This window comes from Adiantum capillus-veneris, chromosome 3 (assembly GCF_014529385.1).
Source record: "Adiantum capillus-veneris isolate H3 chromosome 3, ASM1452938v2, whole genome shotgun sequence".
NCBI lineage: Eukaryota > Viridiplantae > Streptophyta > Polypodiopsida > Polypodiales > Pteridaceae > Adiantum > Adiantum capillus-veneris.
In genome coordinates, this window is record NC_140933.1 from 27752106 (window position 1) to 27779553 (window position 27448).

General features: G+C 42.5%; 1 protein-coding gene across 2 annotated transcripts; it reads right to left on the bottom strand.

Moving 5' to 3' along the window:
* Window positions 1–10602: 10602 nt before the first annotated feature.
* LOC147460647 (uncharacterized) lies at window positions 10603–27374 on the bottom strand. Of its 2 annotated transcripts, none has more exons than XM_086508338.1 (4): window positions 27227–27374; window positions 18255–18319; window positions 18109–18180; window positions 10603–11398 (listed from the first exon to the last, which is right to left on the bottom strand). In XM_086508338.1, exons 1-3 carry the CDS (start codon window positions 27372–27374, stop codon window positions 18121–18123), a joined length of 273 nt encoding a protein of 90 aa, XP_086364464.1. In that variant the 3' UTR covers window positions 10603–11398; window positions 18109–18120. The 2 variants fall into 2 exon arrangements, with proteins under 2 accessions (XP_086364464.1, XP_086364468.1); XM_086508342.1 differs by lacking the exon at window positions 10603–11398 and adding an exon at window positions 12242–12502.
* Window positions 27375–27448: the final 74 nt, after the last annotated feature.

Here is a 27448-nt window from a genome sequence, read left to right on the forward strand (position 1 = left end):
TGGTAGTGAATTGAGTGTTTTGGAAACCAAGTCCTTCTCTGGAATCACTTCATCAATGCTAAGCAATTGCTCTTTAAGATCCCTGATTTTTGTAAGATGCTCGACAATATCGTCACCTTCGTCCATCTGTATTTTGTCAAGTTGTTTCTTCAAAAACTCTATTCTGGCAGCGTTTCTTCCTCCAAACATAGCTTGCAGAGTGTTCCAAGCATCCTCAGAAGTTCTGCAAGATCTGATATGTGGTGTGATTGTCCTCTTTATGGTTAAGGCAATCAGAGCCATAGCCTGTGCATCTTTAGTATCCCATCTCTTTTGCTCTGGAGTGACTTGTGAGGGTCCTGCACCAACAGCTACACCACGACCAGGCGTGGCAGGTGCAATGCTACCTGGACGAACTTCATCTCCAGATACATAATCCCACAATCCTTTACCAACCAAAACATTTTTGGCCATAAAAGACCAAAGAGAATAGTTGGTACCATCCAATTTGTCTTCGGATGTAAACGCACCAAAAATCTCTTTCTCCGTAGATTGAGCCATACTGTAGATGCACACAAGAGAGCAAAAGAACCTCCAAGAGATTCACAAATCTCCTCTCCAATCCAAGCAAAACTCTACACAAAATCTCAGCACAAAGCTAAGACAAGCTGCTTCCCAAAAGAACTGTTTACCTGAAGAAAATCTGTCAAAAAGCACACCCTCTTGATCTAAACGCCTCCGAAAAGTAACTTCTGCTACGCTGCTCAGAACAAAATTCTGAGGGCTCGAACGGCTTCGAAAGGGGGGTAAAACCCCAGGTCGCCTGATCAGAATACTCCCGGAACGTCGAGGATGCTCCCACGAACAAATTTTCCGAAAACTGCATGAAAACTGCGATGGCGCGCGCGGACGCGAAAACGCAAGTAGAGGCTCTGGAAATCACCTCGCTCTGATACCAATTGTTGAAGATGATGAAACAGGAAACAGAAGGAAGACAGCAACTCAGAGTAGGAAGAAGATGGAGAAGGAGAAGACACAGAGCTTGTGTACGAGATCTCTGTAGTCTATCTCTCTGTATTGGAATAATAGTATATACAAACTCAGAGCTACAAAGCTTATATGAAACCCTAAGAGATAAGGTGTCCTTTCACACCGGATGTCCAGGGGGAAAAACCCAGTGGGATAAAAGTGCCCCTGGTGAAGCGCGTATACACACTAACACTACTACATGTCTACACGTCGTGCTTTGAATTGTGATGTTGCACCATCTGACCATACCTAGTGTCGCTTCAAACGAGAACCCTGGTCCTTGAACCACTGGTCATGCAGTAGAAAGTAGTGTTGTACAAACAATGTGTCATGCACATTGTCATCATATATACACAAATGGAGAATTTTTTGGATGTCTGTCATTCTGGAAAGCACATAGCAGATGTGGACCAAAATGCTCACTTGACTAGAATACCAATGCATGAATTGGATCTCATTTTGAATTTTAAAATTATAAATTTTAGCAAATCCCACCACAAAGACAACAACATCACTTGGAAAATTTTGTAGACACTCTTTGAATTGGTCAGCCTGTCATCTGTAGATGTAGTTATGTTTGATGAACTTGGTCAGCTTCTCTTTCATGAAAGAAATGAATGCATAGCACCTAATCTGCTGAACAAAAAGATCTTTCCTTTTGTGGCATTGACCATCTTTGTTCAGTTTGTGCATCTCCACACCAACAAAAACCTTTGCAGCCACCATGAAGTTGTTGTTGCTATGTTCCTCAAGAGGAGGACATCTGAGTCGTTTAGCACCGCACTGATCACATTCTCCCATCAAGCAATTGTGTAAATGAAACATGGAATTTTTTGGTTTGGGACACAATAAGGACTCCCATAGTGTTGTGAGGGTCTCAAATGTGGAATTTGTAGCCACACATATTCTGCCAATGACTGCAGGGTTAACCTCACATCAACATCAACAAGAACCTCCATGTACTCCATACCTTCCTTGCCACATTTTATTGAAAGCCTCTTTGATGTACATAGTCTGCACGTGATACTTGCAGTAGCATGTATTACAGTCCTTTAGTTTTCAAACAAAGAAAGGCTTCATACTCTCAAAGCATCTAAGAGAGATGTGCATGGTAGGATGCATGTCTTGAAATCGTCTGTACAGTTCTACCTATGCAAGAATGGAGGCAATGATGAGATAATGTGAGCTCCCACTGATGTATTTTAAAGATAGCAATAGTAATGTACAAAAACTTAAATTGGTTTAAAATGCTAAGCAAGTGATTAAACGTGCCCAAAATGGTTAAGCTGATTGAAACCAGTACCTACGCATTGTTACAACTAAATTTCAGGTTTGTTAAAGCACTAAAGAGGAACTTATTAATCAACACTTGGAAAATTTATAGTCACCTCAAAGTCATGAAATTGGTGGAATAAATTTATTAAAAGGCAGCTTTTGAGGTTGCTAGCCTCCTCTTAGAAGTGGTTTTGCATGATTGAAGTGTCTTTTAACCATTCCAAGCGGTTTAACCACCTCATACTGGTTGGAACCACTTTTAGGATTTAGAAACCACTTGGAAGTGTTAAGAAGAACCTTAAAGAACTTGAAAAATTCCAGCCATGTGAAAGTGGTCATCAAAATACTTGAAAGTGGTTATCTTTTTAAGCACTTAACAAATTTCCAACCACCTGAAGAGGGTTGAAAGTGGTCATCAAACCCTATATAAGCACTTGGAAAATTTCTAGCCACCTGAAGATGGTTGAAAGCGATCATCAAACTACTTGAAAATGGTGAAAACCTATACAAGCACTTGGAAAAATTCCAAGTTCCACTTGAAAGTGGTTGAAAGAGGTCATCAAACTACTTGAAAGTGGTAGCTAGAAGGAGCTAAAAGCACTTGGAAAATTTCCAACCACCGCAGTCATCAAACAACTTAAAATGGTGAGAACCTATATAAGCACTTGGTAAAATTCAAAGTTCTACTTGAACGTGGTTGAAAGCGGTCATAAAACTACTTGAAAGTGGTAGTTAGGAGCTAAAAGCACTTGGCAAATTTTCAACCACCTGAAGAGGGATTAAAGTAGTCATGAAACTACTTGAAAGTGGTGAGAACCTACTTGGAAAATTTTCAACCACCTAAAGATGGTTGAAAGTGGTCATGAAACTACTTGAAAATGTTGAGAACCTATATAAGCACTTTGTAAAATTCTAAGTTCCACTTGAAGGTGGTTGAAAGCGGTCACCAAACTACTTCAAAGTGGTAGTTAGAAGGAGCTATGAGCACTTGGCTAATTTCAACCACCTAAAAGAGCGTCCTCATTTCACTTAAAGTGAATCCAACACCACCAAAACGCATTGAGGTGGTATTTGAGGTTGCTAAAACCACTTTCAAGTGGTTGTGATAGTCTGACAATGGTCAATATCACCTAAGAGTGATTCAAACCATTTGTAGGCTTTTGAAGGCACTTCAATGTGTTTGGGAGCACCTTCAGAAGCTTTTCAAATCCAGCCCCCCAGAAAGTGATTAACAGTGGTAAAAAAACTACTTGAAAGTGGTTTTCAAGTGTAGTTTACAAGCTTCTAGCAGCTTATACAAACAATAGCCACATAAAGTGGTTAAAGACACTTTTCCTTTTGCTTCAAAGTTGCTTTGAAGTGGTGGTTGACAGCACTTTACCTAGTTCCTATCCCTACTTTGCAAGGAAACAAAGTTTTACTTGCGTTCATAGTACCTGAGGTTGGTCTAGCAAATGCAATGGATGCTGCACGAGAATACAATCACTTGTGCAACAATGCCTCTTATTCGGTCAAGGGAATTGAATAGATTGTGCTATTTGCTATGAATGGTAGTTCTTTCATACTTGTTGATGCACTTTATGTACTAGGATTAAAAAAAAACTCTTGTCTGTATCTATGTTTGCAAGACTTGTTCTTGTTGTCAAATTTGTGGATGACAGATGTACAATTCATGATCTTAGTTCTAATGATGAAATTATTGCATTTGGCATTTTGTGTTGTGGGCTCTATAAGCTCACTTTGTATTCCATAAATAAACAGGAACAAAAGTTAGAATATAGACATGTGCTTATGGATCGTCAATGGGTCCAAATAAGAGATAGTATGTCAAAGAGCAATGCTAGCTAATGGAACTTGAAATTCCTTAGGGTTAGCTTCATTAAAGACCTCCAAAGGATAATGTTAAAAGTCCTTAGACTTAGGACCTTAGGCAAGCTAAGGATGAGCTTGAGGTGGGAATCCGGCCCAAGCTTGAGGTGCTTGTCGTGCTTGCTGACTAAGGTGCTTGAGGTACTTGAAGTCAAAGGAAGGCCTACAAAGGAGGGGGCGAGCCATGAGAGTAGGGGATGGGGTTGAATGACCACTCCCTCATCCAAAGGGAACCCCTTGCTCAAAGAGGCAAAAGGGACACATGTCAAGACCCAAGCTAAGTAGCCCTCATAGTGGGCCTAAAGCATATTTCCTCTCTCTCAAAGCGGAAAGGAGGAAACTTGTCCAAAGGCTACCTCTATTGCTAGTTGTGACCAAGGCTTGTGATTGGCTAGGCTTGAGAGAGCTAATGAGCCACAAGCATGAGCTAGAAGAAGGGTCGACCAGGCAAGTAGAGGGCTAGCTTGGGGCATATACTCTCTCTCTCTCTCTCTCTCTCTCTCTCTCTCTCTAGGCTTGAGAGAGCTAATGAGCCATAAGCATGAGCTAGAAGAAGGGGTCGACCATGCAAGTAGAGGGCTAGCTTGGGGCATATACTCTCTCTCTCTCTCTCTCTCTCTCTCTCTCTCTCATTGTATGAAGTGCTAAGTGTAAGAACTTCATCTCCTTCTCCAAGCTTGTTGAGAAGTTGAGAGCCTACACCAACACTCTTGGCTATGGAATGCAAATCCAACCAAGAGCCATGCTTCAATGCTTAAGCTTTCCATCATCATCATCATCATTACTATGCTATTATGCTATGCTAAGCAACAAGAGTGATGATAAGTGAGGAACTATTTCTTTCTCGTAAGAATGCTTCTTCTTCCTCTTCCTCTTCCCTACCCTCATTCCCTGCTAAGTCATTCCACCTTTGAAGGTGTTTGAGGTCTTGGGAATGAGGCCTGGGAAAAGGTATAGCTTTCATTCCCTGCCCTCATTCCCTACTATCTCTCTCCACCTTTGAAGGTGTTTAAGGTCTTGGGACTGAGGCCGGGGACAAGTTAAAGCTTTCATTTAACTAAGTTACAGGCATAATTGTGGTGCATGAAGATCTCTCTCTCTCTCTCTCTCTCTCTCTCTCTCTCTCTCTCTCTCTTCATTGCACCATTAAGGCCTCAAGGAACACAAAGATTATTTTGTATCAAGTCTCTCTTTATGGGAGAAATTATAATACAAAAGCCTTTTGGAAGGGGGACCGGCTCCACATAAATCCGGTCCTCAAATGTTGTCGAGTTCTCTAATTCTCTCTCTTGCAAAGCATTGTTCATGCCAAGTTGATTAAGTATAATGGTTATGTTGCTACCTCTAATCAAGTTCACCCTCTATTTTCTCAAAGTAGTCTCATAAAAAATGCTCTCTACAATTCTCTTAAGTCTGCTATTCTCAACGCTCATAGGCCTTTTCCATTACATTGTATGACAAATGTGGATAGAATTTTGCAAATGCAATTGTGGATTCAAAAGCTATTTTTAGATGCGAAACTTTAGCATGCATGTTTTGAGCATCTGAAAATATGGTTGCTTCTTTGCTGCCTCTTGAATCACCTTCTAAGCATGTTTGTGAAGGATATATTTTGGGTAACATACAACATTCAAAGTTTCCAAAGGATGGTTTAGTAAGAGCCACATACAACTTGTGTATAGTGATGTTTGTGGGCCTATGCAAACTCCATCCTTGGGTTATTACCTATACTTCATGACTTTCATTGATGATTGCTCAAATGGGGGGAGTACATGTCTCACGAGTTTAATGCATTTTTGGCTAGTCGTCGGATAAAACATCAATGTATAGTACTACATACACCTCAACAAAATGGTATTGCATACACCTCAACAAAATGGTATTGCTGAAAGGAAAAACAGCTTGCTTACGGAGATGGCATGATGTATGGTCAAGAGTCTAGCATATCATGTGTGGTACTTATGTACTTAAGATGTGTCTGCTAAAGCTTCAAAATTTAAGACTCCTTATAAAGCATGGCATCATAAGAAGTCATCTGTTGATGACATATGTATTTTTGGTTGTTTAAATTATGTTCTCGTGCCACAAAAGCAACGCAAAAAATTGAATGATAAGGTTATCAAATGTGGTTTTGTTGATAACAATCCTGAAAGCAAAGGTTACAGGTTATGCCGTCCACAAACAAAATGTATCTTGGTTTCATGAGATATTGTGAAAGATTATGTTTAACGTTTGTTATCATGTACTAGAGATAATTAAGCTCACATGACATTTATGACACTTGTTGCCCCTTTCAATATGGAAACTTGAATGTAAGTTTTAATGAGGCAAATACGTAGCCTATGGAGGTTTCAAAAAATATTACACATAAGCCTATTACTGATACATGATGTGGAAAGGGATGAGAATTAAGGGGCTAGAGGTATGCTAAAATGGATGGTGCATACATTGCGTGACAATAAATTGGATGCACCTATGTCTAATTGTACTCATTCCGATTCTTTCCATGCATCATATGCATCAGATTGTTATGCATTGGCTCTTTCTAATTTATGTGATGAAGAAGAACCTCTTTCTTCTGATGAAGCACAAAAGTCAAAAAATTAAATGGCATGTAATGCAATCAGAATATGATACACTTATAGAAAATGAAACATAGACTTTATGTGATTAGCATTTTGGCAAAAGGCCATTACGAAGTGGGTTTACAAGTTGAATTATCAAAATTGAAGATCTTGCCAATGCCGTCCAAAAGTCTTGGGGGCCGACACATGAGAAGAGAGGATGGTGAGATTGATTGCTACAAGGCTAAGCTTGTTGCAAAACGTTATGCACAACAAAAAGGCATCAATGAAGATACTTTTGCTCCCACTTGTCGTATGATTGCTAAATGTTTTCTATGTGCAGTGGAAGATCAATTTGGATGGAAAGTACATCAATTAAACATTGCTACTGCATTTTTGAATGGTGATATACTTTAGGAAGTATATGTGATGCAACCTAGTAGTTCTATCAAGAAAGCGCAAGAAAATAAAGTGTGCAAATGTAAGAAAGCTTTATATACATTAAAACACTCTCCCCATGCTTGATATGAGAAAAATGACACTCATTTGATTAAACAAAGCTCCCATAGCAGTCCAGCTGAAATCCCTTTGTATGTCAAAAGTAAGCGTGATATATCTCTCATTGTTGTTTTATATGTGGATGATTTGCCGATTAATGGTCCGAATGAGGCATACATTGTTGAATTCAAAGATAAATTGATACTTTCAAGATGAAAGACTTGGGACTTTTGCATCATTACTTGGATATACAATTCAAGCAGTGATCGAGGTATTACTTTGTATCAAGTAAGACACATAGAGATATTACTATGTAAGTTTTTAGACTTGGAAACTCTCTACAAGTCTTCTATGGCCCCTACATAGGTGGCCCAATATCTCTTAAGAATATACATATAGTTTCTCTCCTTTAAAAAAGACTCCAATTGTATATTCTTTTCACAAGCAAATAATATTGGGCCCTCCTCTATTTGTTTAAGCATCATAGCCTTTTGAAAAAGCATGATTCCCCTTGGATGCATACAAGCAAAGGGCCCATACAAAAAGACTTGGAAGCAAAAGGTTCCTTAGCTTAGTGTGGACCTTCCAAACCGAATTCCTTGGTGTATGGGCGTGAAGAATAGTCCAAATTCATATCAAACATGTTGAGAAGGTCAATTTTGCCTTTTGAAGCATGTCATTCCGAGCTACAAGTAAAAAGTTATGGTCAAAATAGTGTAAATCTGTCAGATTCGCAGCAAAAGAAAACTGTAAATCAAGTAAATCAAGAGGGTGAGATCTTATTTTTCCCCTACTCATCTTCTAGAAGAGCAATGAGTGTTCAAGGTCACTTGCATGTGATGGGACCAACCTAAAGATGCTTTCTAAATGCCAAGACAGACAAGTTGAGATACCCCGCAGGAGCCACCCGTAGGGCCTCATGGTGAGGCCCATCTACATTATGCACCCCTATGGAGCCTTCACAGTCTAAAATGATATTTTTGGTGAATAAATAGTCCCCCTATTGCTACTCCAATGGAAATAGGTTTGCTTCAAATATTGGAGATCTTGCAAATGTCACTCTTTTTCAGATTGCTATTGGATGCCTTATTTATGTATACAATACCAGGTTGGATATTCAATATGCAGTCTTACATCAATAGATTTATGCATAGCCCAAAGTCTAAGCATTGGCATGCATCAAAAGGATCTTTCACTACCTGAGTAGCACTTTAGATCTTTGTTTGTTTTATCTAAGAGGGACAGAGAAGGGGGACGGGGGGGGGGGATCATTGCCACTAGATTTGCATGCTTTTCAAACTCATATTGGACTAATTGTTATGACACACGAGTGTCCACAAGTAATTTTTGTTTTATGCTCGACAAGTCATGCATATCATGATTGAGCCAGAAGTACCCTACTATGGCCATTTCTAGTTATGAGGCCGAGTACAAAGCAGGTTAAATTGCTACAATTGAGTCTGTATAGCTCAAACGCCTTATGGTTGACTTGGGTGTTAATTAAGACATTCCCAACATCATCTACACTGACAATTAGAGCATACAGGCAATTGCAAGAAACCTAGCTTTTTATGCTTACACAAAGCACATTGAGATACATTATCACTATATTAGGAAGAGACTCTCAATGAGAGATCAACTTGGCTTATGTGTCGACACAAGACAACCTCGCAAATCTGTTCACAGGACATTGCCTCATGAGTAGTTTAAAGCTTTCCACAAAGCTTTGGGCTTGCTTCACTTTGTGGGTTGATCATGACCTTAAGGCATGGCACTTCCTACACACTAATTGGCAACTCTCATACACCACATCACTCCGAGGATTTTTACCATATATATGATAGTGTTACCGTATATGATAGTGATGTGTGTGAACACACTTAAGCCACCGTGACACTTTCCCTCACTCAGGTTTTGTCCCCTGTACATTGTATATACACCCATCACTCTAGGGCTAACTTATCTTTCTATTTGTGCAATAATCACTACACTCTATTATGTGCCTTGAGCTTCTTCACAATCTCCAAGATGTGTGCATCCTTAATTTACTATAGAAAAAATGTATGCAAGTATTTCATAAATGATACTAGTCATAGGAAACTTACTTCAAGGACTCAAATCAAAATGATTGTGCTGATTGTGGACAAAATGAAAGGCTGAAGGCGCTCTAGAAGACAATGCACACAAGAAAAAGTGTCCTAATGGATCCACTTATGTTGGAGCAATTGCACAAGCATGATGCTATTTTGTTTCACCAAGCATTGGAGATTATGAACAATTTCTGTGTAAGTACTACTTTTTTTATTTAGTGCCATGAGATGGTTAGTACTTTTAAATTAATGATGTAACTAACTAAACACCTTTTAAGGCTTTCAATCACACTCTTGGATTACTCTTCCTATTAAAACTCTACCTTGAAAAGAGTAGGAAATTGTACATACAAACCTAGAGCTATAGAATTGAAACATTTCTTTGCTTTCTCAAGATAATCTAAGCTTGATGAACTAAACGACACACTTGGCAAATAAATTGTGTCCAATCTAGACAAATTTAGTAATTCTTGCAAAGTGTATCACTAAGACTCTCCACATGACATTTCAAGAAGGGAATATAAGACAAATACACAACACAGAACAAAATCACATTTAACGATGTATGCAAACAGTATCTTGACCACCTTAGCAAATGAAACTCAAAAAAATGTTTGATACATTTCCAGCTTCGGTTTTCCAAGTGCTTTTTTATCCATAAAACATTACCAAAACAGCAACAGCGACAGAATGAGAAGGGAAATCAGTGTAAAGTTTGGGACTCCTTTCATTAAAAGATAAAGTGTTGATTGTCTGTTCTTTAGGCCGCCATAGAAATTAATATCTCCGGCGAGTTGTACTACTGGCATCAAAAACTTGGAAGCCAAATCTAGATTATAAATCTTGTTTCCAATTCAAAAATTTTAGTACAAGTTCTAATTTGCAAACTATTACAATGTCATTCGATCAAGATACAAATGGTGAAAGGAGTGCTTCAACCGACATTTGTCCAGGCAATCCATATAGATGTACCTCACACATCAAGTTCAATCCAAGCTTCAAAAGGTTAAGGCAGAAATGCCATCTAACCTCCGTCAAGGTCTGTGCCTCCCACTAACCAATGGGTGCAGACGAATGGGTACCACCATAGATAGCTTGGTTTGAATGTACTGTGACAAGAGCACTCAATAAAGGAGAATAAACTCACCTCACTAGGACATGACTAACCCTGTAAAAAACCAGTTGTACCAAATGCATGCACATTCTATGCTTCTGTTGAGTAATCTGATCAGAACTTTAGTTTTGCTTGCTCGCTACAAGGCCCCATTCATGCTCAAAACAACATCAAGCAAATGAGCTACCAGAAACAAAACAGAAGGCATTTTCAAAAAAAGAAAGGGCAAAGAGCAGTTTGAGCAAGCCACAAACTTCATCACAGTGTTTCTCTCTTTTAGCCTAATGAGATCACTCAACTCAGCATCCTGGAAACCATTACATATCCATCCACAGAAGTTCAAGCATGTAAACTGCCTGCCTCAAGCAATAGAACTATTTTGTCAAAGCACCTTTGTTGATGAAGAAGAACTGTCAAAAGGTTAAGGCAGAAATGCCATCTAACCTCCGTCAAGGTCTGTGCCTCCCACTAACCAATGGGTGCAGACGAATGGGTACCACCATAGATAGCTTGGTTTGAATGTACTGTGACAAGAGCACTCAATAAAGGAGAATAAACTCACCTCACTAGGACATGACTAACCCTGTAAAAAACCAGTTGTACCAAATGCATGCACATTCTATGCTTCTGTTGAGTAATCTGATCAGAACTTTAGTTTTGCTTGCTCGCTACAAGGCCCCATTCATGCTCAAAACAACATCAAGCAAATGAGCTACCAGAAACAAAACAGAAGGCATTTTCAAAAAAAGAAAGGGCAAAGAGCAGTTTGAGCAAGCCACAAACTTCATCACAGTGTTTCTCTCTTTTAGCCTAATGAGATCACTCAACTCAGCATCCTGGAAACCATTACATATCCATCCACAGAAGTTCAAGCATGTAAACTGCCTGCCTCAAGCAATAGAACTATTTTGTCAAAGCACCTTTGTTGATGAAGAAGAACATTATGATAGACTTGGACCACTATATAACTCCAAATTTACCTGCAGGCAATTTTTACCATGTGCTACTCATTAAGTTCAACAATTCTGGTAGAAAGCCCAATGCATCACTCAATTTAAAAGAGAGAGAGAGAGAGAGAGAGAGAGAGAGAGAGAGAGAGAGACTGTTTCTGGGTTTGTCCATATGCTCAGCCACTGTGGATGGCAGTTTGTTGTTTGTTGATTAGAGTGGGCATACATGATGGGTTCGTGACATGGGGGGCAGTTGCATGGCTTTTACAATTTCCAAGGTCACAGGCCTTTTTCCAGGGCTTGCGGACCGATCCAGTCTTCATGCTTACTTCCTTAGGATATAGATCAGGCACTCTACAGATGATTCCAGATGAAGGTCACCAGTTGAACCTCTACCAACAGGACACAGTTGTCACTACGATTTGCAGCATCACTCTTTGGACCATGTGGAAGGGTCGCTATGCTCACAATCTGGTCCTGCCTTCCCCTACATCCACCAATGTGACAGCCATTTGGACTGAGCTGCTGCATACTCTTCGCATCAGTGCGATACTTCAGCAGGCTCCTCCAAGGCAGCGGAACAGCGTAGATGCTCTTTCCTTCACACATGGGCACGATCTATAGTTCCTTTTAGTCGGGACCATAGTCACATCACTTGGCATTATGCACCTTCATTTACACTCATCATGCAGGCCACCTTGAGTTTCACATAATCCACACATTTGTTATTTCACTTTTGTACTTCCTCTGCGTCATAGGCCATTTAGCATCACTAGAGTACAGCCCCTTTCCCTTGCCGAGAGAGAGAGAGAGAGAGAGAGAGAGAGAGAGAGAGAGAGAGAGAGAGAGAGATCTACAAAAGGCCAAAATGACCTATGAGACCAACGAGTTACAAACTGGTGAATCTAATACAAAGTCTGTGTCCTGAAAGAAAGACCAACATCCTAAACAAAATATTATAGTAAGAGTGAAAGTGGGGGAAAGACTAGAGACTCTCTAGTCAATACAAAGGTACAATATAATGAGGGATGCAAGTAACTTGCTCCTAAGAAGGGGATAATCCCCCACCTCAGAGTAAATCCAGCATAGGTCGGTGTCGGATCTCCACGATGTCCTCCATGGTCAAAAACCTGACTGGGTAGAGAGACAAGAAGAAGAAGAAAAAGAAGAGAATTTTAAAGTCGTAGGAAACCATCCCAAGAGACCTTAAAGATCTATCCGACGAGGACTCGAATTGAACTCAAGACCTGTTATTCAAGAGGGAAATGGCATAACCAATCTACCACAATTGGGTGATAGAAAAGTTATACCATTTTCCTCTTCTTATTAACACACACACACACACACACACACACACACACACACACACACACACACACACACATGAGAAGAAGAGAATTTTAACGTCGTAGGAAACCATCCCAAGAGACCTTAAAGATCTATCCGACGAGGACTCGAATTGAACTCAAGACCTGTTATTCAAGAGGGGAATGGCATAACCAATCTACCACACTTGGGTGATAAGTTATACCATTTTCCTCTTCTTAATAACACACACACACGCGCGAGAGAGAGAGAGAGAGAGAGAGAGAGAGAGAGAGAGAGAGAGAGAGAGAGAGAGAGAGAGAGCAATGTTGCACGCGCTGCTACTCACCATTGCCGTTTCGCCCTTCTCCGCTCTATGTTCAGCACAGACCCAAACATCTATGCCATCTATGAAGGTGGTTACCATCCCTTCCGCTACACTTGTAGAGGATCATGGTTATATAGGTAGACCGAACCAATGCCTTAGATGTTGGGCATTATATGTCATAAATGGGGCATTTGGTGGGGGATTGCCCCGGAGAGCCACAATAGAGAGAGACTGGTTGCAAGAGGGGACAACCCTCATAACCACAACTGACCGAGCAGAGTTTTGCACAGTAGCACGGCCCTGTGTAACAACATGATAGAGATTAGAGGGGTCAAAGTTAGCAGCAACAAGAGTGCTCGACAACATCACAGTGTTGATTGGACACAGAGACAAATAGGGACAAGCAAGTAGACAGAATAGGTACAACCTATCCTTGTTTATAGACGGGTAGTGAGACAAAGGTTGTATGAGCCAGAGTCGCGCCCAGACAAACCTCACGAGGAAAGGTCACTAGATGTCAAATGACACATCCAACCCTATGTGTCCGTGGACAAGCTACATCACGACAAGGGTTCAATCAATCCAGTCAGTCTAGATTTAGAAGTGATCTGGCACTTTTGTGAGTTTGTTCGCAAACCGTGCATGCCGAGTCGCTTAGTGTTGATGCATATCCTCTGGTTGCACACAACATGATCATAAGCATTTCCATCAGAATCCATCAGAATCCTTCACGGGAATTTTCTAGTGCATTTAGCCTATTTTCCCTATTTTTGACATTTTTCACTTATTATTTTTAAGTGACTTTTGTTGGAAAGTAGGTAGGGCAAATTAAGTAAGTTTGTATATAAGCAAACCTAGGCTAGCACTAATTGGCAGAAGAGGCAGCAGGAGCACCATCGCTCAACATGCAACTTCTCAACAAGAACATCCCTTGGTGGCGTTTTTCCTCCGAGCAAGAACTTGGATCCCCTAGCGTTTTTCATCAAGCATCGTCAGCATAACCTTAGCCTTGGCGTTTTCCTTAGCAAGCATCATCGACACACAGTCCCAGCCCTAGCGTTTTTTATCCAAGCATTTGTCGCAACAGATCTCAGCCTTGGGCGATTTCAACAGGCCTTTGTCGCCCCCTTGCATGGCGTTTTTCAGCAGATGAAGCACCATCAGATTTCAGCCCTAAAGAGCAGCAAATTCCAGCCCGCAAAGACCCGCCCACATCAGCGTTCTTGGTGCCAGACGATTTCAGCCATTAGCGTTTTTGGGACAGCAGCAAGGCGACATCAGGTTTCAGCCAGTAGCGTTTTTGGACAGCCAGACATAAGCATCAGTTTTCAACCCTTAGATCGGTTTCGCCATCCCCGCCGTCGTCATCGATCTAGCCTAGACTTGCATCGGTCACATGCATCCACTTTGTACCGGTTTGTGCAATCAATAGTAGACCACTCTCGCCGACGAGAGTGGGGCCTTCGGAGGAGGGTTTTACGTCTGGTGTCGTATTCTCTTCTCTCTCTATCTCTCAGTCTCATACACTTGCACGCACAATGTCCATTCACTTGTTTGTGATCATTGCACTCTCTCATTAAGAACGGAAGGCTCTCCCTTCCATAAGAACAAAAGGAACCTTGAGCACAATTCGGAGCACTCATCTTGAGCAAAGTTCAAACATTCATTCCGCTGCACCTTACACTAGATCAAGATCGAGAGGATGTCCTACAACAGTGGACAGACAGATAGAGCATGAGGACCAACAATTGGAGCTAGTTCAGCCTGAGGTGCCCCAGGATGAGCGAGTTCAACAAGCATTGAATTCCTTGGAGATTCAATCACACGTGCTTCTTACAGTAGGCACTATTAGGAGCGTGAGTCTCCTTAGTATGTAGAGGTGTGTGCCTGTTCAACAGGTTTTGCATCACCAACAGATGTCCTAAATTTGAGATCTTGCCTGCCCAATTCTTTGCCGTTGGTCCATGGAGATTTCCAGATATCTCTTTGAGGTGTGGACCACTTTGCATTGACATGTTTTTCCTACAGTCATTAGGAGGACATCACATTTTCCTTGGTCCAAAGACGGCTCTTCAATGATCATATCCAGAGTGCAAGTTTTACATGAGGGTTTCCTTTTGGACAAGGGGGCTTGTTTATGATACCATACACGAGCAGAGGATGGTTGAGGCCAAATACACTATGGATGTGAGACAATTCGCAGAGTTGTTTGAGAGTAAGTTTAGTGAGGCCTTGGGGAGGTTAGTTTGGTCATAGAGATGTGCATCTTGGTACCTTTCCTTGGCTTTTGTAAATGACAATATTGGGTCCCTCTTGTCTCTCTTACAGTATGGCTCTGCCATAGTTTTGGGGTACACATCCAATTACTCTTCTTTCACCGGGGGGGGGGGGTATATGTCACAAGTGACTAACGTGGCATACAGAGAGGATAGGGGATTAGGGTTTTTAAACCCTAACCTTGACAACTTGAAGTTAGGCCTAAAACCCTATTAAAAGAAAGCATGAGATCTAAAGACGTGGTTGGCAAGGCAACAACGCAAAATGTAGGATTGCTGTTGACATGGCACTCGGCCCAAAAAACGTGGAAGATACTGACGTGCCAAAAGTGTACAGAATCCCTTAATTTGCGCAAGCTTTTTAGGTAAGTGTTTTTAGGAACTCACGCTTTTGGAAGTGACAGCTTTTGGGGCTCGCTTTTAGGCATCCCATGTAAGTTTATAAGGAGCCCTTGTGCCATTCTCTGGTAAACAATAGCAACGTCCCACAGAGTCAGACCCTTTGGAGTTGTAGCTGTGTGATTGGCAATAAAGAAAGAAATATCGGAAGGGGAGGCACTGCATCTGGGAGCAGGAGCCATCCCTTGTTGACTCTCCCCTTCTCTCTCTCTATTTCATGCTTTGTTGTTGCAGTTTCTTTATATTTCTCGCTTGGAGTGTCCAAGCCAATTACCCTTGCTGGACCCTCTTTAGGTGATGCTTTTTAGCAATTACTTGGGGGTTGACCCGAGGTCTCCTCTCTATCCTCCATGGCATCCATTGGCGGTGGTGATTCTTCCTTGCTGGTGGTTACCCTGCTGGTTTCAATGCCGATCTTGCTGGCCTCTTCTTGCGGTGGTGCTTTTTGGCGGCTATCTAGTGGTTGCCTTGTGGTCTCCTTGACTTCCTTCACAACACTCCATTGGTGTTTTCTCTTTTCCTTTTGGTCGGGCACCTAGCACGTGTGGTATCCTCTTGAACCTCTTCCAGCTCATCCTTCAACCTCATGTGCAGTGGTTGCTTCTCAATGCATGTTGTCTTTGGCTTCTTCAAACATGCCCATATCTTTTTTTAATGCAAAAAAAGTGATTTACTATGTACAAGGAAGACCCTCGGGATGCTCAAAGGCCTATCACCTAGAGAATGTACAAGATGGGGACTACAATGTGAGGGCTATGTTTATATATCAAGGTGACATGTATGAAGAATGCAAAATAAACCGATGTGTAGTGCTATGTGATGTGCCCATGGTCCAAGCTGAAAAAGGATCGAAGATCTTGCCGATGTCCTGATGAAAGACCATGTCTCTTCGCTGCACTAGAGGAGCCTGTCGATGTATCCCATTATCTGCAAAAGAGTATGACCAGGTCAATCCAAATAGCTATCAAAGTGGTCGATGTCAAGAACTCTATGAGCCTAGAATGTGAGCAACATGAGCCTTCCACATGGTCCATAAAGTGATTGTCACGTGCACATCTAACCCTATGTGCATGTGGACAAGCTAACTCCTACTTCTAGGGTTTAGGACAACCTAGGAAGAGTTTTGGCCCTCTTGTGAGCCTGTACGTAGTACCTGCATGTCCAAGCACTCTAGAGTGGTTACGTACCCTTTGATTGCACATGAGCACAGCTAGTGTCTACTAGGTGTAGGCATTGGGGAGTGTTCCCCATCCAGTAGCTTTAGTATCAGCCTAGGTAGTTTATCTACATATGAACCACGTCAAATCTGATATGTCCACATTATTAATAAGAGACAATTTGCCCAGCAATAAGAAAAGTCGTGGGATCTTATTTTTGCACTGCTCTACCTAGCTTCCAGGTGCTATAGAAGAGACCCTAGGGTCCACCTTTTGGATCATTAGCCAGTACCCTCATGGGCATACAGGCCCTCAGAGCAGAGCACCATCTCCCTAGCATTTTGCTAGCATCAACACCCAGCACTTTCTAGCGTTCTTGCACCAGATCAGCCTACAACACCCAATCAGCCTTCATAATCCCATCAGCAGCAGTGTTCTCAGTTTTTAGCCATAACCTCACGGTACCGTCGCAAATCCAACTAGTCACACCAGCGTTTTCAGATTTCAGCCCATGCTCCATTCCCATTGCCATCATCAGCACCCTCAACATTAGCTATAGCAGATCAGCCCATAGCCTTGTCCAGTTCGCAGATCCAAGTAGAATACCCTTGCGTTTTGCATTTTCAGCCCTTAGCCTCGCAGATCCAAGCTTCAATAGCAAGATCCCATCAGCATCTCAGCATCTAGATCCATTGTATTTGCATTTGCGCAATCTAAAGCAAATACCTCTCTAGCGATAGAGAGGGGGGCCCTTGGAGGGGGGTTTGGGACCCCATCCAATGTTAGTCTTCTCTCTCTCTTTCACTCACAGAACCTACAATCACAATATCATTTCTCTTCTCTCTCTAAGTCTATTGCATATCCCTCTCATGGAAATAAAAGGAACCTCAAGTACACACTGAGCACTGATCCTAAGTTAAGTCACCCTAAACCACTTCTGCTGCACATTACAGTGATGCTATAGATCGTAGTAAAAATTGCATCCCCCTGAGAGATGTCCAAGTGAAGGACAATATTTGGAACTATCTGTAGTATGCTCTCTAGTCTTTGCACATCTTTGATGAAGCAAAAGAAACTCTCATATCAATAAAAGGAACCTTGAGCACACACTAGGCACTCATCCTAAGCATTAACAATCTCTCTCTCTCTCTCTCTCTCTCTCTCTCTCTCTCTCTCTCTCACACACACACACACACACACACACACACACACACACACAGAGAGAGAGAGAGAGAGAGAGAGAGAGAGAGAGAGAGAGAGAGAGAGAGAGATTACTGGTTTTTGTAATCAAGACGAGCTAGTATCGGTTATGTCCTTAGGTGTGCTTCGTTCAACATAAGGCTTCAACTGCAAACAAAAATACATTAGGATAAGCTTGGCACATGCATAAAATGTAATACAATGACAAATTTGAAGCCTACCGGAAATCCTGTCAAATCAGGAACACAATATTTTGGGAGCTTCTCAGCAATCAGTATATATTTTCCTGTAAATTATCAAGGATTTCAATCAAGCTCCTTGTTGTTGGTCATATGTTAGGCCATGCACATCAAAAGTAAGCAGTTGTTAAATGCACACACAACCAAGTGTTGATCTATACATGAAACCATACATTTACCTCAAAGACAATCCCAAAAAGCTTCATCAATGCACACACAGGCAACAATTGCCAATAAGCATAACATTGTAATTTCTACGTGTGAGGACATGCGGATTTTGTTTTTTGTTTTTTTCGGGAGAGAGAGAGAGAGAGAGAGAGAGAGAGAGAGAGAGAGAGAGAATGGAATGTTATATTAGTGTCTTCTAAAGGCCAAAATGACCTATATGAGACCAAAGAGTTACATCATGCTGAATCCGATATAAGGTCTGAATGAAAAGAAAGAAACTAACTAGAAACACTACTAGAGCTGTAAAAGGTGGGTATCAAGAACCTGAGGGGTACATATACAAGAGGTGGGTGTGTATCTAAGAGAACAAATGCGAAATTGTCACAAACTGCTGACGTGTCAACCATTGAAGACCTAGCAGGTTACGGTTTCCTAGACCTAACCTAGACAACTTGTAGATCCCGACCGAGGGGCCTAAACCCTAGAAGCAACAGCAAAAGAACACGCTCACCAACTTATAGTTTCTCCTCGAGTGGGCCAAACATTTGAAGAGTTCCAAATCATTAAAAGTCCTTACGACTTATGGGATCACGATGGGCCCAAGTTACTATAAGTAAAGCAAGACCTACAAAAACTCAAAAAGACTTGCGCAGCCAACTAATGACGTGGCTGGACTGTATGGATGATGTTGATGTGGCACTGTACGGACTCGTGTGATTTGCGATGATTGATGTCAAGTGCACATGACTGTGCACCACGTGGACATGTTTCATTGACTTCCAGAGCCAATTCTGTACATATCTCTAGATAGGAGTGTCTAGAATCCTCGGAAGATTACCGGCAATTTTGTGGGCCTGCTTGCAGGACCTCCATGTTTGGATGAGTCCATTAGATTAGGTTTATACAAGCGTTTTTACAGATGTTATTACACTTCGGTGGGCATCTGTCACAAACTGATGGCATGGCAGACTCCCATGAAATGCGCCGACAGGCTGATGTGGCAGTTGGTCGGTGGAAATCCCGCCGGAAAACGGGCTGACATGCTGACGTGGCAGGCCGTACGTAGAGCAGCACGGACGGACGTTTCGCTTTTTACGTTGATAACCGTACGAATTACGCTGCGAAGCTTTTGGGCAATCATGCTTTAATTTTTGAGCCAAGCTTTTGGAGATTACTGCTTTTGAGTTTGAGAAGCTTTTGGGGCTCTGCTTTTAGCATCCCTTGTAAATTCTTTATAAGTGGCCTTTGGGGCTCACTTCTCAGAGCATCTGGACGCAGAGTCTGAGAGTGAGCACCCGCAGGTTCTCTTTGTACTTTGCACACAAATTAATATAAAAAGAAATACCGAAAGGGGCACCAGTCTTTGAGGCCAATACCTCTGGGCATGGAACTATGCCGGGCTGTGTCGTCTTTGTGAACTGTTTTGAAGTCGATCTTTGTTGTGTCGCGGTAGAATCTTGACTTGGGGTGTCCAAGTTTGTTACACTGGTATCAGAGTGCGACCGATTTCTCTTCTATCAAAAAATCCAATCCTTTTCTCGCAACACTTATGGATTCCAACAAGAATCAATCGACTTCTTCTGCATCTGCTAATGCGGAAAGAGATCACGAAGAAGATTTTGATGAACAAACAGAGGACGGGCCACCTCGGCCTACTCAGTACGAACTTGAAGAGATGGAACGTCGACAGCAGGATGACGAGTGCACAAAGCAGATGATTAAATTTGCGAAGGATCCGCAGTTTGCAAAAAAAAATTCTCAGCAATCTATCGCAAAAGTGCACACCCAATGGTAGAAAGCCACAGAACCACCCATCAAACCGGCAATCAAGAAACCTCCTTCTCCAAGGATGTTTATAGAGCAAGAATTACAAGAGGTGGTTCAGACACAAATAAGTCAGCTTTTGGATGCAAATAACCAATCCAAAACGCAAGAGAAAAAGCACAAGAAGGGGACTGACTTCCGGGTTATTTGGGTCGTCAATCTTCTTTTGCATCGGCAAGAAACAGAAGAAGCGTGTACGATTAGAAGGACTACCCAGTTCTTCTTCTTCTTTTTCTTCTGACAGTTCTTCTAGCTCTTCTGACTCGAGTGAGGAGGACAGAAAAGGTAAAAAGAGAAGCAAAAAGTAAAGCTTCAGAGAAAAAGGCAAAGAAACCCAAATTTTGCCCGGTTTTTGACAGTTCTATAGAGGAGTCATCCTCTGATAGTTCGGACTCCGACGACCACATGTTTTATGCGAAGAAGCAACATTTTTACATAGCCAACCAATATGACTTTCTCGAAGACAAAAGCAAGAAAGTAAAAGAATTCAAAGAAGTTGGACAGTCGATTAAATTTGAATCCTTTAAACTTTTCTGGGTTCCGAGATGCTCCGAGGGCTTTGGCCTTCATTCAGCAGTTTGACACAGCCTCCTCTGGAGGGCATTACTCAGAGCACACCAAGATTAGGAGGGCTACATCTTTCTTCAAAGGAAATGCTCGAACATGGTGGTCCACTCTTCTTCTGAGGAAGGAAGCTCCAATTACATGGTTGAAATTATTCAAAAGGCTCTTTATTTCTTCTTGGCTGACGGGAGTACGAACCAGATATACGAACTGCTTGGAATCATCTTCGGATGACCAAGGGAGATTCTTTGGATGCTTATTGCGAGAGATTTTGGAACTCTTTTCTACCAACCTCTTCATTTAGGGTCTCTTTTAAGAAACAGATTGAGCGGTTTTCCTGCGGACTCCCTACAGAGATCCGAGACTATTGCCTGGAACAAAAGTCGAATTCTATTCGAGAATTGATGGCTCATGTAAAACGGGTTTTGTGATACATTCGGGAAATTTGACTTACCCACTAATGAGATCTTGACTGAAAGAACCCAACAGACCCCTTACACTGAAAGTAGAAAGAGAAAGAGTTTCCAAGAAGAGAAAGACAAGGATACTCAACCCCGGCTCACTCTTCGAGAGAGGGCCAATTACATAAAAGAAGGGAAGTGTTTTGGTTGTGGGGAACATGGGCATGTCTCCGCAAAGTGCCCCAAAAAGGCACATCAAGAACAACATGAAGACATGCCAGAGAGTTCAAGAGCACCAAAGGAACGTGGCAGAAAAGGCAAGATGAAAGCAGAACTGGTTCCAAATTGCATGGGTACTGACCCAAGCATGATTGATGAAAGTACATAACTTTGCCGAGCTTCGGGCAAAGTGAAAGATCAAGAAGCCCTGATTTTCTTAGGTTGTAACAATCCCTATGCTTTAAGCCTGTCAAACTTGACCTTCTGGCATACCAAGCAATTGCGTACAAAATGGTCCACATCCTTATTGAGTCTCGGCCAAAAGAAGTAACGCTCCACACCTTTTAAGGTGGTATCAATGCCATGGTGACCCGTAAATGGTGAACAATGGCATTCGGTTAGAACCTTTTCCCTCAACGGCTGTGTAACGCACAACATCATTTTCTTCATCAAGTAGCCATCCCAAATGGCATATCCCGCTACTACCTCCCCATTCTGTATTCGACTGAATACATCTGAAAAATCTGGATCTGTGGCGTACTGATCGACCATGCCCTCGAAGCTTCCATGGTGAATCGCGGAAATAGCTAAGACTAACGGCTTGCGGGACAAAGCATCTGCCACCAAGTTCTTTTGTCCCTGCACATAGACATTCTGGAAGTGAAACTGTGACAAGATGTTAGCCCATCGCATCTGCTTTTCCGATAGCTTCTTCTTTGACAAGAAGTAGCGTAAACTCTGATGGTCAATGAAGACCGTTAAATCGGCTCCGAGTATGTAACGTCGCCATTGAGTAAGAGCATGGATAACCGCCAAAGGCTCTTTCTCATAAATCTGTGCTGTAAATTCCGGCCTTGAAAACAATCGGCTCTCATAGGCAATCACATGGCCTTCTTGCATTAAGACGGCACCCAGACTACGACCACAAGCATCACAATATACTTCGAATGGCTTTTGCAAATCCGGCAAAGTCAAAACTGGTCCCATAGTCAATTTCTCTTTCAAAGTCTGAAAGGCAGTCCCCTCTGTGGGTCCCCACGAGAAAGGGACTCCTTTCTGTGTCAAGATATGCAAAGGGGAAGCAACCTCGCCGGTAGTAAGAACATAAGCCCAAGAAGCTTCTAACTTCATGGACATTCTTCAAATCAGGCCAATCACGTATAGTCTCAATCTTGGTCGGGTCCATCTGTACTCGTGTTGCTGAGACGAATCACGATGTGTCCCAAAAAGTGTATCTCCGGTAAGAAAAATTCACTCTTCATGGCATTGATTACTAACTTGTGATCTCGCGATGCTTGGAAGACCTGTAGCAGATGGTGTGTATGTTCTGCCTCATCCTTGGAGAAGGCTATAATGTTATCAAAGAAAGTGTCAACAAAAGATCTGTTTTCTCTGAAAATCCTATCCATCATTCGGTTGAAAGTCGTTGGAGTATTCGTAAGGCCAAAAGGCATCACCAAAAAATTCATATAAACTGAAGCTCATCCGAAAGGCTGTCTTGTAGACATCTCCCGGTGCGATTCTGACCTGATGATATGGACCGACTTTAGTATGGACCGGCTATCCCCATTTCAATACTCTTTGGATGCACCCTCCATCTCCCTCGCTAGGGCAGAGATTACCAGGCTCATCAGATAGGACTTGATTCAGTTGGATACGAAAAGGACATGGATCCAGCCTACACATGAGCCAGGTACGAAGATGACTTTCTATAGAGAGCATCTTCTCCAACTCACGGAGGATGGTTGTGTGATTAGACCAGGATACATGGATACTCATCTATCCCACCGGGATACGATGTGCTATGGTCAGATACGCACATCCTCACATCAGCTAGAGATCGACAGGCAAATTTAGAGGAGTACCCACTGAGTCCAAGATTTGTCAAGTGTGCCAAACAGAGCCAGAGACAGAGCTACATTACATATGTCACTGCCCAATATACTATGAGATATGAGGCCGCTTTCACTCTATTCAAAAAGGGTTTGCGCCACTTTCTAGAGTCATGAGATACCAGGATCAGAGATGCCTTGGATTATACTTACTGGAGATTCGCAAACACAGAGAGGACGTCTTGAAGAGGGGCACAATGAGAGATCCAGAGACAACGGAAGATTACAGATTTCTTTCAATCACAGACAGAGGAGTTCGAGCAGCCCCCACAGCATAACAACACCAAAGGCATACTGCTTGATCAGGAGATAGAGTTGGGGCGGTTCCGTTGCCCACGGATGAGGGGGATCTCTCGACATCGACGCAGATTGCGACAGAGGATCCATACCATACTGTCGCGACATAGGAGCCGTCCCGGATACTGATGTATATGTATGCCTCGACTATCAGAGAGCTCCATTGTATCAGCTCACCCTTTGTATTCCCCTTTGTATCAACTTTCACCCCACCCCTACCCACTATTTTCTTTTCAATTCTTTGTACTTTTTGTACCCAGACCTGGTCTTAGATTCACCACATGTAACCTTTTGGTTTTATAGGTCATTTTGGCCTTTTAAAGACGTTACTCACATTTCATTTCTCTCTCTCTCTCTCTCTCTCTCTCTCTCTCTCTCTCTCTCTCTCTCTCTCTCTCTCTCTCTCTCTCTCTCTCTCTCTCTCTCTCTCTCTCTCTCTCTCTCTCTCTCTCTCTCTCTCTCTCTCTCTCTCTCTCTCTCTCTCTCTCTCGCGTCGATGTCGTTGAATCTCCAGTAGATAAGAGTCCAAGACATCTCTAATCCCCGTATTTCATAACTCAAGATAGAGGCCCCAAAGTTAAAACCCTCTTAAAAGAGGTGGTGATAGCAACCACGTGTCTCATAGTATGTTGTATAGTGGCATACATAGTGGAGCTCTGTCTCTAGTTCTCTTTGACACGGTTGGTACAACCTAGGCTCAACTGCAATGCCTTGAAATCGATTAGTCTCAATCTCCAACTGGTGTGATAATGTCCAAATCTGTCCGATCATGAACATAAGTGGCCTCTCACAGTCTCACCACCCATATGTACGACCATGCTGACTGCTATGATGATCTACTGAGGGTCCCCATATCTGCACTTCATATGGCAGAGTTGAAACAACCAAAGTATCAAAAAGCCATAGCTTTGCGTGAGGCTCCTAGAACTGAACTTGTAAGCACATCCTCTCCAACCTCCCAAAGCTACGTATGATCTAGTCAATCTAGTCTCTGTCGCTCTCCTCCAATGTCTTGACATTGTATCAACAATCATCTCCCATTTGCTTGGAGAACTCCATCATTCTAGAAGAGGCATTGCATCATCATCAATCTATACACATCTTTGGCAGCACATTAGGTCCACACCATCTGCATCTTCGTAGCAATCGGTAGTCATCAATTCGGAGCCAAAGGGTTCCAATCTAAAGCAACCACAACGGGAGTTTGCAGGCATCGTGAGCCTACACTGACAGCCACATCCGTTGCAAAGAGAGGATTCATCTAGAGCTTCTATCAGATAACAATCTAGTCGAAGCCCAACTTAGCGATTTCATGAGACATCATACAGAGGACTTGCCATGGTTTGTGGGCATTCCAAAGGGCATATCCATCTTCATCTCCCATTCAGTGCTGCTCTCAACAATCTTCCCGAGTAGGGGTAGCATAAATTAGCCGGTAATGTTCGTGAACATCGGCGTTTGCATATCCCACCAGTCACTCTATGAGCATCCATCCGGTTTGCATTTTGGTTCATACCATCCAAGTTGGGACATCAAAGGTTATTGCATACCCATAACCAACAAGGGCATCGTTGATCCAAGAGGAAATCCATCGTTTGCGAGCCGATGCATCATCACCATCCCTGACTTCCACATCACCCAAGGGAGCCTCTCTCTCAAAAGTCACCATGGAAGTCATCATCTAGAAGGAACTTCATCCGAGACCATCTTATGGCATGCATGGAGTTCAATACCAATATCTCACCTTCAGCAGGAGGGGATGTCATGTGCACATGGCTGGTGAGGAGCGCTAGCAGATGCAACAATTCAACCCAACGTTTTTGCCCAAATCAACATTGGCATTTTCGCAACTAGCTAGCAGCCCTAGCGTTTTTGCTTGGCAATAGCAAATCAACCCTAGCGCTTTCCCTATAGCACATCGGCCTCAGCATTTTCAGATTTCAGCCCTTTCTATCGCCAAAAAGCGGCTTGGATTTGCTTTCGCGATCTCTCCGTTGCCATCCCGTACTTCGGCAACCCACTGAGTCTCTCCTCGGCCATTTCCTCTCGGGCATCGAGTGCTCCTATTGCTGCCCATCATTGGCATCATCAAGATCTACATTTTCAGACCTTCATTCCCCTCACATCGGGAGCCCCAGATCTACACCTTGGTGGCCATCCGCAATCCCACATCAATAAGGATCCAAAGGTGCATCAAATATGCCCCGGAGGTGCCTTGTCTTGAATTACCACGGTGACATTCCCCATTCAAATCGGTAGAATCTGCACTTTAGGTATTGCATGCATGTACATTCCATTTATGCAATCTAAAGCAAATACCACCTCGGCAACAATGTGGGGGGCCCTTGAGAGGGTTGGTTGGGGTTGCCAGCCCCTTGAGAGGGTTGGTTGGAACCCCAACCAACCCCAATAGGTGTCATTCTCCTCTCCCCCCCCCCCCCCCCCCTCTCTCTCTCTCTCTCTCTCTCTCTCTCTCTCTCTCTCTCTCTCTCTCTCATTTCCTCCCTTCACGGAAAAGTAAAAGGAAAACACAAGGAAAGAAAGAAAAGGATTTGTGGAAGTGTAAAAATCTAGATCTTCACAATTTCAATTCCGTTGCACTTGACATGTGATTGTACCCCTCCCCATATGATTTGAGATGATGTATCATGTGATGCTGATGAGGATGTAGGGTAGGCTTTCATACATACCCACTCTAGGTAACCTCATTTATTTTTATTTTTATGTTCCCTAGACATTGTACTAGTCATACATGGATGTGACCTTTTGGTCTCATAGGTCATTTTGGCCTTTTGAAGACATTAATATAACATATCTCTCTCTCTCTCTCTCTCTCTCTCTCTCTCTCTCTCTCTCTCTCTCTCTCTCTCTCTCAATCAACAATAAAAAGGAAAAAAAACAACAAAAATACCTTCACCCTCAGCCTCATCTAAAGCTCTTCGCTTACGAAAAGTGTTACTACAAGGCCATCCAAGTACACCATATTACAACCCCCAAAGACGACATATGAGAAGAGAAAAACAATTTACATCAGCGTCTACAGGAGGTTATACTGTACTAAATCTCCATGTCTTTCTATGTCATGGATAATCTGCAAGCAAAGCCATCTATCAATGTAATGGTGTTGTGAATGTGTGACCAATGTGTAGTCACCTATTACTAGGATGCAAAGACATGGATAAGCAGATATCGAGTCCTATCCTAAGGCAACAGGGGCACTTCATCTCTGAACGGCTCTGAAATTCCAATGCACAGAATTAGCCCACATTTGGAGTCTCTCTCTCTCTCTCTCTCTCTCTCTCTCTCTCTCTCTCTCTCTCTCTCTCTCTCTGTGTGTGTGTGTGTGTGTGTGTGTGTGTGTGTGTTAAGCTCTCCAGGTTGAGCGTACTCAGACATTATATCAGATTCTCCATGTTGTTACTCTTTGGTCTCATAGATCATTTTGGCCTGTCGAAGACGTTAATATAACATTTCATCTCTCTCTCTCTCTCTCTCTCTCTCTCTCTCTCTCTCTCTCTCTCTCTCTCTCTCTCTCTCTCTCGGTTGAGGGTCACACAGAAAGATAGACACGGAAGACGATAGATAGTACCTTTGCTAGTGTGTCGACCGGTTGAGAGGCAGTTCTTGCCCTTGTAGTAGTTGCGAGGGCCCGTCTTGGAAGTGAGGATGTTAAGGCTGGCGCGGTGCTTGCGTCGCAGCCCCGCCCGCATCATCCCCACGACGATACCCAACGCCATGGTTTTCCCTCTTCGTCAGTTTCAATTTATGAAACTAATAACAGTTATAAAACCAAAAAATAGGTCTTTATGCA